The sequence below is a fragment of the Neoarius graeffei genome, chromosome 1 (assembly GCF_027579695.1).
Source record: "Neoarius graeffei isolate fNeoGra1 chromosome 1, fNeoGra1.pri, whole genome shotgun sequence".
Classification (NCBI taxonomy): Eukaryota; Metazoa; Chordata; class Actinopteri; order Siluriformes; family Ariidae; genus Neoarius; species Neoarius graeffei.
The window spans coordinates 946459-958095 of record NC_083569.1 but is presented as its reverse complement, the minus strand read 5'-3'; the positions used below and the strand labels follow the sequence as shown (position 1 = coordinate 958095).

General features: G+C 42.8%; 1 protein-coding gene across 1 annotated transcript; it reads left to right on the top strand.

Moving 5' to 3' along the window:
* Positions 1 to 3233: 3233 nt before the first annotated feature.
* Positions 3234 to 11210, top strand: pex19 (peroxisomal biogenesis factor 19). The gene is made up of 8 exons (XM_060927422.1): positions 3234 to 3339; positions 6029 to 6111; positions 6258 to 6420; positions 6514 to 6599; positions 6685 to 6858; positions 7086 to 7244; positions 7322 to 7366; positions 10567 to 11210. Exons 1-8 carry the CDS (start codon positions 3279 to 3281, stop codon positions 10642 to 10644), a joined length of 849 nt encoding a protein of 282 aa, XP_060783405.1. The 5' UTR covers positions 3234 to 3278; the 3' UTR covers positions 10645 to 11210.
* Positions 11211 to 11637: the final 427 nt, after the last annotated feature.

The following is an 11637-nucleotide window of genomic DNA, read 5'->3' as shown; positions in this document are numbered from 1 at the left end:
TTTACCAGCTTAAGGTCGGTCCGTATGGTGAAATACCGTGACCTCGGCCCAGAGGCCTCAGTCACGGTATTTCACCATACGGACCTCCCAGCTGGGAAATAACACATATGTATTGTAGCTAACATTTAACATTAATGACATTACATTTCGCTAACTCACACTTGCGCTATGTTTCCATGTGCACATTCAGCCGAGCTAAACTTTATGCAAATGAGTCTGTGTGGCACATTGTGTCCACCCAATCAGGCAAGACGAACAATTCAATAAGAGTTTTAATTTTCACTTTTAAACTTCATACCATGTTATTTGGAATTATTTGAAAGAAAATACCAGGTCAATATTTAGCATGCTAGTCGGATGGATCAATGTTAGCATGCTAGTCAGATGTTATCTCGCTAATAAAGCAGTTTTACTGTTTTTACGGCCTATTTAATATTAAACAGATGATCTTATTGTTCACCTCCCTAAAGAAATGTTTAATACACTCCCATATTGTTTACCAGGTTTCCATAACAACGCCCCGCCCCCATGATCACAACCATAGTAACATTAGAAACTTTCATCTGAGCTGAGGGCCAATTTTGGACATTTGGCTACTTCTTAATGTTTGTTAGCTAGTTGGATTGTGTTAACCGGTTAGTTATTTTAACTTAAGGGGAAAATGTAGACATTTTAACACAACAATGACCGTTATTACAAGAAAATTGTAAGATCATGGTTGGAAGTGTATAGCTAAATAACACATAATACACAGATAAATAACATTTGACAGTGTGTTAGAGCAGGAGTTGTGAAGCACTTAGAAATACTGCAAAGTTTAAACACGTAAACGGTTTATAATTGAGAGCGAGTTCAGGTCCTGAGTGTTGTGATGTAATGCTGCTGCTGTGCGTGTTTAATGTGCTGTAACATTCTCCTACTGAAACACAGGATTTTACTCAGAAAGAAACTCCACATGGGCACAGAGACTAGAGGAATGTGTGTAATATAAAACAGAATTGTGTATGATATGGATTTGTTATTAAAATGGAAATATGAAATGGCTGTGTGGGTGTCACTTCCTCTTCTCTCACCTTGTGTGTCTGGGTTATTCATGGAAATCTGTCAGCAAAAAAAAAAACGTTTTTGAAATAAAATATTAAATATTTTGCTCAGAAATTCAAAACTCCATTGAATTAATTGGGAAACCTATTGTCATAAATCTATTATCAAAATCATTTGAAAGATTTTTTTTTTTTTTTTACAAATTGAGTGGTTTATAGTACAACCCTGATTCCAAAAAAGTTGGGACAAAGTACAAATTGTACATGAAAACGTAATGCAATAATTTACAAATCTCAGAAACTGATATTGTATTCACAATAGAACATAGACAACATATCAAATGTTGAAAGTGAGACATTTTGAAATTTCATGACAGCAACACATCTCAAAAAAGTTGGGACAGGGGCAATAAGAGGCTGGAAAAGTTAAAGGTGCAATAAAGGAACAGCTGGAGGACCAAATAGGTCAATTGGCAATAGGTCATTAACATGACTGGGTATAAAAAGAGCATCTTGGAGTGGCAGCGGCTCTCAGAAGTAAAGATGGGAAGAGGATCACCAATCCCCCTAATTCTGCGCCAACAAATAGTGGAGCAATATCAGAAAGGAGTTCGACAGTGTAAAATTGCAAAGAGTTTGAACATATCATCTACAGTGCATAATATCATCAAAAGATTCAGAGAATCTGGAAGAATCTCTGTGCGTAAGGGTCAAGGCCGGAAAACCATACCGGGTGCCCGTGATCTTCGGGCCCTTAGACGGCACTGCATCACATACAGGCATGCTTCTGTATTGGAAATCACAAAATGGGCTCAGGAATATTTCCAGAGAACATTATCTGTGAACACAATTCACCGTGCCATCCGCCGTTGCCAGCTAAAACTCTATAGTTCAAAGAAGAAGCCGTATCTAAACACGATCCAGAAGCGCAGACGTCTTCTCTGGGCCAAGGCTCATTTAAAATGGACTGTGGCAAAGTGGAAAACTGTTCTGTGGTCAGACGAATCAAAATTTGAAGTTCTTTATGGAAATCAGGGACGCCGTGTCATTCGGACTAAAGAGGAGAAGGACGACCCGAGTTGTTATCAGCGCTCAGTTCAGAAGCCTGCATCTCTGATGGTATGGGGTTGCGTTAGTGCGTGTGGCATGGGCAGCTTACACATCTGGAAAGACACCATCAATGCTGAAAGGTATATCCAGGTTCTAGAGCAACATATGCTCCCATCCAGACGACGTCTCTTTCAGGGAAGACCTTGCATTTTCCAACATGACAATGCCAAACCACATACTGCATCAATTACAGCATCATGGCTGCGTAGAAGAAGGGTCCGGGTACTGAACTGGCCAGCCTGCAGTCCAGATCTTTCACCCATAGAAAACATTTGGCGCATCATAAAACGGAAGATACGACAAAAAAGACCTAAGACAGTTGAGCAACTAGAATCCTACATTAGACAAGAATGGGTTAACATTCCTATCCCTAAACTTGAGCAACTTGTCTCCTCAGTCCCCAGACGTTTACAGACTGTTGTAAAGAGAAAAGGGGATGTCTCACAGTGGGAAACATGGCCTCGTCCCAACTTTGAGATGTGGTGTTGTCATGAAATTTAAAATCACCTAATTTTTCTCTTTAAATGATACATTTTCTCAGTTTAAACGTTTGATATGTCATCTATGTTCTATTCTGAATAAAATATGGAATTTTGAAACTTCCACATCATTGCATTCCGTTTTTATTCACAATTTGTACTTTGGCCCAACTTTTTTGAAATCGGGGTTGTATACCATACAGTACAAAATAACTGTAAAAATATAAACTATAGTTCATTCCAGGATACACACATTATCTTTATTTTCATATTTTATCTTTATTTTATACGGAAACATTGATCAGCCACATCATACAGAATCAGAGGAAAAGATTCGAATCACTTTCGCGGTTCGAACTAAATGATTCATGACTCGGATGATTACAGGTAATCTAGCTCGTTTTTCCCTGCTTTTATACAGATACATTTAGATGTTAGATTTGACTCTTTATTATTTTATGAACAAGACGCGACAATAAAAACAGACAGTGATGTTTAATCCCGTTATACAGAAACCCGTCGCCGGCTTCAGTTAGCCACCGAGCTAGCAAAACGACTCGGATTGAGAGAATTAACTGGGCGACTCGTGCCACGTGACCTCTGCGTCATCTCTCCGCGACACTCCAGCTTGTCATTGCAGGGCGAGATGGCGTCGGAAGCTGAAAACACGGCTGCAGTGGACACAGAACTGGATGAATTATTGGACAGTAAGGTTTGCGATGAGATGGAGAGTGTTTTACTGAACAGAACAAATAAAGGCAGCGAGCTGAGACTTACACGAGGACAGAGCGGATCAGAAACACGGTGTTACAGCCACAACAACAACAACAGACTGTCGGTGCTGAAGAAGCAGCTGGACCTGCTTGAAGTTCCTGAAGATGTTTCACCTCTCATCCGAAAAGCTGCTTCACTTCTGGCTGACTCGTGGGGAGTTCCAGGGGTTAATGCCTTCTTTAGCACCGACGGGTTCCTGTGAGCTGGATGACTGAGAAGCTCCACAGGAGTATTTCCACACGCTTCGGCTGGTGCGGGAGAATCAGAGGACTTCCGGAAACCACCTGCGGGTCAACCCGAGATTATTCCCACAAACCAGCAACGGGCCCAGAGCAGAAAGACTCCTGCAGAAGGCCCAGAACCAGCTTCTCAGTGAGAGAAATACAGTGGTGCTTGAAAGTTTGTGAACCCTTTAGAATTTTCTATATTTCTGCATAAATATGACCTAAAACAGCATCAGATTTTCACACAAGTCCTAAAAGTAGATAAAGAGAACCCAGTTAAACAAATGAGACACAAATATTATACTCGGTCATTTATTTATTGAGGAAAATGATCCAATATTACATATCTGTGAGTGGCAAAAGTATGTGAACCTCTAGGATTAGCAGTTGAAATTAGAGTCAGGTGTTTTCAATCAATGGGATGACAATCAGGTGTGAGTGGGCACCCTGTTTTATTTAAAGAACAGGGATCTATCAAAGTCTGATCTTCACAACACATGTTTGTGGAAGTGTATCATGGCACGAACAAAGGAGATTTCTGAGGACCTCAGAAAAAGCGTTGTTGATGCTCATCAGGCTGGAAAAGGTTACAAAACCATCTCTAAAGAGTTTGGACTCCACCAATCCACAGTCAGACAGATTGTGTACAAATGGAGGAAACTCAAGACCATTGTTACCCTCCCCAGGAGTGGTCGACCAACAAAGATCACTCCAAGAGCAAGGCGTGTAATAGTCGGCGAGGTCAGAAAGGACCCCAGGGTAACTTCTAAGCAACTGAAGGCCTCTCTCACATTGGCTAATGTTCATGAGTCCACCATCAGGAGAACACTGAACAACAATGGTGTGCATGGCAGGGTTGCAACGAGAAAGCTACTGCTCTCCAAAAAGAACATTGCTGCTCATCTGCAGTTTGCTAAAGATCACATGGACAAGCCAGAAGGCTATTGGAAAAATGTTTTGTGGACGGATGAGACCAAAATAGAACTTTTTGGTTTAAATGAGAAGCATTATGTTTGGAGAAAGGAAAATACTGCATTCCAGCCTAAGAACCTTATCCCATCTGTGAAACATGGTGGTGGTAGTATCATGGTTTGGGCCTGTTTTGCTGCATCTGGGCCAGGACGGCTTGCCATCATTGATGGAACAATGAATTCTGAATTATACCAGCGAATTCTAAAGGAAAATGTCAGGACATCTGTCCATGAACTGAATCTCAAGAGAAGGTGGGTCATGCAGCAAGACAACGACCCTAAGCACACAAGTCATTCTAGCAAAGAATGATTAAAGAAGAATAAAGTGAATGTTTTGGAATGGCCAAGTCAAAGTCCTGACCTTAATCCAATGGAAATGTTGTGGAAGGACCTGAAGCGAGCAGTTCATGTGAGGAAACCCACCAACATCCCAGAGTTGAAGCTGTTCTGTACGGAGGAACGGGCTAAAATTCCTCCAAGCCGGTGTGCAGGACTGATCAACAGTTACCGCAAACGTTTAGTTGCAGTTATTGCTGCACAAGGGGGTCACATACTTTTGACACTCACAGATATGTAATATTGGATCATTTTCCTCAATAAATAAATGACCGAGTATAATATTTTTGTCTCATTTGTTTAACTGGGTTCTCTTTATCTACTTTTAGGACTTGTGTGAAAATGTTTTAGGGCATATTTATGCAGAAATATAGAACAGTTTAAAGGGTTCACAAACTTTCAAGCACCACTGTACATTTCACTTCTTCTCAGTGAAGTTTTGGAATGAGTTTGTTGAGAAGGCTCAGATCTCACAGCAAGGATAAACACCTGGAACTCCCCACGAGTCAGACAGAAGTGAAGAAGCTTTTCGGATGAGAGGTGAAACATCAGGAACTTCAAGCAAGTCCAGTTGCCTTCTTTAGCACCTACAGTTTATGATGACCTGGATGGCTGAGAACCTTCACAGACTAAGAGAGAGAGAGAGAGAGGGGGCTGGTCCAGAGGTTTACTCTGATCACTAACATTTTCATTCCAATCACGAATAAAGCACGAGGCTTTTACACTAATCTTCCCTGCAGTCATAAATAGTGTAATGTACCTGACAGTATTGTAGATAATAGTGCTATTGATGTCAGCATTTAATATCCCTTTTCTTAAGTTGATTATATATGTATAAAGAGATAACGACAGCTCTTCTCTCCTTACTTTGGATAACACCGGTGTCACTGTGTGGTACAGACACTGCGTTTATCTCCTGTCTGTGAGTTTATTACCTGATGGTGGAATTATTAAGACGTTCCTTTATAAAGCAAAGTGAATCTGATCGAATTGTTCCTTGAAGTTGAGGAGGTTGTGTTTAAAACTTTCAGTTTCTTTCAGTCGGATATTTATCATTAGGTTGTGTTATTTCATGATGCACGTTCTCTCAGGTGCACTGGATGACTTTGAGAAGACGAATGTTCCTCACGCTGCTCCTGAAGCCGTCGGTGCAGAAGCGAAGACGGGGCAGAAGGTGAATCTCAGTCTGTGTCGAGGTTTTTAGCTGATGATTGATTAACGCTCAGGTTCAGCTCAGATCAGCACAAAATCAGATTCAATAATCTCACTAAAGCTAAATCACAATCAGATTTAGCACAAACCTTTGCTGTGCGTGTGTAGCCGCCCCTGCTGGAGGACAGTCAGTTCTTCGAGTCTCTGTTTGAAGGAGAGATGGCTCACCAGGCGAAGGAGGAGTGGGACAGAGCGATGGCTGAGCTCGCACAGGAAGAACCCGAGCTGATCCAGCAGTTCCACAAACTGTCCGAGGCCGCGGGGAGAGTGGGTACGTCACTGTAACCTCCACTAACGAGTTCACCTCATCACACTGTAGGGTATTATCATCACACACAGGTCTGAGTTAACGTTATCAATGCAGGTACTGATGCAGCGTCTCAGCAAGAGTTCGCCTCCTGCCTCAAAGACACGCTGAGTGGGCTGGCCAAGAACGCAGATAACCTGCAGGTACTGAAACACACAGAGCTCCAGCAAAACCCACCGCACCTTTAATTCATTCATTCATTCATAATAACGGCGTGTGTGTTACCAGGCCACCGGATTGGCTGGAGAGGATCTGACTAAAACATTAGAAGGGCTGGGATTGGATGAGAATAGTGAAGGGGGCGGGGAAGACGGAAACATCCTCCCCATCATGCAGTCCATCATGCAGAACCTTCTGTCCAAAGACGTGCTGTATCCGTCGCTCAAGGAGATCACGGAGAAGGTGAGTCAAAGTGGGGGCGGAGTCAGGGTGCATCACTGTGATTGACAAATTCTGTCCACATTGTCTCAAGCTCCGCCTCATTCCCTCATGTCCCGCCCACTCTCCTCCTTTTGTGTCTCTCTAAACCTCGTTAAAATGTGATGATGATGAATCTCACACATGCCCCTGTTTGTTCTCTTCTTCTTCTCTGTTCGTTATTTGATGTAAAATATCTCTGTGTCCGGCAGTACCCGGAGTGGTTGGACAGTAACAGACAGTCGCTCTCGGCCGAGGACGTCCAGCGGTACGAGCAGCAGCACAGGATCATGGGAGAAATCTGCAGCCAGTTTGAGAGAGACGGAGACACACAGAGTAGCTTTGAGAACATTCTGGAGCTCATGCAGAAGGTACAGAGACATCGCCTGTGTCTCAGTCCCACTGATGGAGGACACTGTTAATGCTGTGTGTGTTTGTTTTCACCCAGCTGCAGGATTTGGGTCACCCGCCGAAGGAACTGGCCGGAGAAGCCGTGAGTGTCTTTAAATATCTGTCTCGAGACTCTAAATGTGAGAACCCTGCAGGTCAAACGGATCATGTTTCTGATCTGTGGTGGTAAACACACTTCAGGATACAGTTAAAGCGCTCGTCTAACGCAAATGACGACATGTTTTTTCGGTGGCGTGGAAGCCAGTAGTCTTGAACTTATTGATCTTTTTCTTGAAAACTTAACCGATGAATGAAACCGAGGTCAAGTGGTTCTTCTTCTGAAAGGATTTGTGTGTTAACATTTGCGAGCTCTCGGAAGGATAGTCTGCGCGCAGAATGGTGTGGTGGTGCTGCGTTTACGAGAGTATGCACCGAGCTGTAATGCGTTCTTTTGGAAAACATGTTCATTCTTCTTATTTAAGGCTATTTGTCTGATTTTAACGTGAATATTACTCAGTAAATTGAAGGAAAATGAGTTTTATTTGTGATTAACATAAGAGATGGATCCAGCCCGAGGATCTGACAGATGCACGTTTGCAGAAATATTTTTACCAGATCGCACAGGGGCGTAGAGCATGCCGAGCCCTTTCCAAAGAGGGCAGCCACGACTGTGGCTCGGGCCGCTATTCACCCCCGAAGCCCCATGCGAGCGCGGCTCACCGAAAACTTTTAATATGAGCCCTGGCTCTAGCCGCGCGCATGCCGGAATTTAAAAATTCATTACTCGGTCTCTGAAAGTCTTAGCCCTGCCTGACTTTACAGGCACCTCCCTCTCGCTGAGAACTTTCAAAACAGCCCAGGCTCGGCCCGTTATTCACGGCGAATTTCAACCTCTTTCTGGAGCATTTTATTGGTTTGACCTAGATTCTTTGTCTCAGGTCATGCTATACAAAGCATCCTGAGAATCCAGGTGATGAGGTCAGGTCAGCATCACCACTTACCACAGGTGGTCGGGTCCTGACCCACTGGTCTGTTGGTTAAGCGTGGCTATAGTCCATGCAGCCAGCTAGCAGTAAAGTAAACAAACACCCCGTGACTGATGCCAAGTGGTGCATGTATACAGTTGAGACAAAAATATTATACTTGGTCATTTATTCATTGAGAAAAATTATCCAATATTACATATCTGTGAGTGTCAAAAGTATGTGACCCTTTGCTTTCAGTATCTGGTGTGACCCCCTTGTGCAGCAATAACTGCAACTAAACGTTTGCGGTAACTGTTGATCAGTCCTGCACACCGGCTTGGAGGAATTTTAGCCCGTTCCTCCGTACAGAACAGCTTCAACTCTGGGATGTTGGTGGGTTTCCTCACATGAACTGCTCGCTTCAGGTCCTTCCACAACATTTCCATTGGATTAAGGTCAGGACTTTGACTTGGCCATTCCAAAACATTAACTTTATTCTTCTTTAACCATTCTTTGGTAGAACGACTTGTGTGCTTAGGGTCGTTGTCTTGCTGCATGACCCACCTTCTCTTGAGATTCAGTTCATGGACAGATGTCCTGACATTTTTCCTTTAGAATTCGCTGGTATAATTCAGAATTCATTGTTCCATCAATGATGGCAAGCCGTCCTGGCCCAGATGCAGCAAAACAGGCCCAAACCATGATACTACCACCACCATGTTTCACAGATGGGATAAGGTTCTTATGCTGGAATGCAGTGTTTTCCTTTCTCCAAACATAACGCTTCTCATTTAAACCAAAAGGTTCTATTTTGGTCTCATCTGTCCACAAAACATTTTTCCAGTAGCCTTCTGGCTTGTCCACATGATCTTTAGCAAACTGCAGACGAGCAGCAATGTTCTTTTTGGAGAGCAGTGGCTTTCTCCTTGCAACCCTGCCATGCACACCATTGTTGTTCAGTGTTCTCCTGATGGTGGACTCATGAACATTAACATTAGCCAATGTGAGAGAGGCCTTCAGTTGCTTAGAAGTTACCCTGGGGTCCTTTCTGACCTCGCCGACTATTACACGCTGACTCTTGGAGTGATCTTTGTTGGTTGACCACTCCTGGGGAGGGTAACAATGGTCTTGAATTTCCTCCATTTGTACACAATCTGTCTGACTATGGATTGGTGGAGTCCAAACTCTTTAGAGATGGTTTTGTAACCTTTTCCAGCGTGAGGAGTATCAACAACGCTTTTTCTGAGGTCCTCAGAAATCTCCTTTGTTCGTGCCATGATACACTTCCACAAACATGTGTTGTGAAGATCAGACTTTGATAGATCCCTGTTCTTTAAATAAAACAGGGTGCCCACTCACACCTGATTGTCGTCCCATTGATTGAAAACACCTGACTCTAATTTCACCTTCAAATTAACTGCTAATCCTAGAGGTTCACATACTTTTGCCACTCACAGATATGTAATATTGGATCATTTTCCTTAATAAATAAATGACCAAGTATAATATTTTTGTCTCATTTGTTTAACTGGGTTCTCTTTATCTACTTTTAGGACTTGTGTGGAAATCTGATGATGTTTTAGGTCATATTTATGCAGAAATATAGAAAATTCTAAAGGGTTCACAAACTTTCAAGCACCACTGTATTTCTGACCGATGCACGTGCTTCAGTCTGGATCCGTCCCTGAAAATATAACGATGCTGCATTTTTCGAGACCCCCAAAGATTTTCCTGCTTTCATGGGAGCCAGTCCTCACTCTACAGGAGCTCAGCTCCCACGTAATTCAGACCACGACCCTAACAAATTCCTGGCTGCTGCACAGTGCATACGGCGCAACGCATCACCCGCTGCTGCTGGCTCCAGCGCTGAAAGTGAAGGTGACTAACCCAAGCTTGACCCTTCCTGTGCGACGGTGAGCTCTTTGGGATGGAACTGCTCTGCGTACCACACGTCACTCAGATCCTTCTATGTGAATGTGCCTCACAAATGTACCATCCTGTCGGCTTGAAGTGACCTCTCTCCGTCCGTACAAATCGAACCTGTTTATCCTGCAAGTGTCCTGCTGATTTTGGGCTATAATGGATCAAAATTCTGCCTTTTTTTTTTTTTTTTAAAATCAGCTACACTTGAACATTCTTGAAGGACACACCTCTTAGGAGGCATGCTTTGGTTTTAGTTTTGTTTTGAAATAATTAAAAACGTGATACACTTTGCAAAGAGCCAATAGAACATGTTCCTGGTCTTGTATCAAAATGCTATTTAACATGTCTCGTTTTTTAAGGTGCCATTTTCATAAGACTCGCAGTTTAATGTCTTTTATGCTGTGTTTCCCATCAGCCCCCTGGTCTGAACTTTGACCCGGAATCTCTTCAGCTTCCTGGAGCAGCAGGAGCGGAGCAGTGCTCCATCATGTGACCCCAGTGAGGCGGAGATGTTAGTAATATGAAAATGTGTGTGTGTGGACCGACTAATTAGCAGGAAATACATGCTTTTAATTACAGATTAATAATACACCTCACATTAGTCAGTGTGCACAGTAAAATCACTTCTTCACTTTAATGTTAGCATTACTGCTCGAGCAGATGTTTGCTAACTTTAGGTCAAATAACTGTGTCATTACAAGTAGTTTATCCAGGGAAATGCCACCTTTTTATGCACAGAGCTGAAAAAACACCTTGTGGTGCCTTGTGATGCCACGTGACCAAGTGATTGGCTGATGAAATTTACTGTAAGCTCCGCCCCATACCTGATGCAGGTACACCTGTCAGTATTCCATCGAACAGTTTTATATACATCGTTATTCAGAATGTGTGATTCCACAACACTAATAGTGAAGGCTTTAAGTGCAGGGGAGTGTGTGTGTGTGAGTGAGAGAGAGAGAGGGAGGGAGAGCGAGATATTCTGTTCCTTTAATGTTGATGAAATGTGGTTTATTCTTCTGTGATGTTTATAATTATTATTAAAAGTGGACTGTGTTTAAACCAGTTGCTCTACATGTGTTTGTGGCCCTGAAGCGCCATGTCTCGTCTCCAGCTGCTCTCACTGTCCCCTGTTTATCCCGCTGTCCTGCTCCATCACGCGTCATTCACACTCCAGTTTGAGTTCATGTTCAGCTCATTAACGATTTAAAAGCCCTCTGGATCAGGGCGTGTCCACGTCGCGTGGTCTTTGCTGGTGTAGCTCAAGGTTGTGTTCTGAGATGCTTTTCTGCTCACCACGGATGTAAATAGTGTCTGTCTTGGTTTATCACAGCCTGAAGTAAAGTTCTCAGTAATTGTTATTGAAAATAAATGATTGTACTGTAATAACTACAAGACTAATAATACAGTAAGCACTAATGCTGGAATGTTTATACAACCCCGATTCCAAAAAAGTTGGGACAAAGTACAAATTGTAAATAAAAACGGA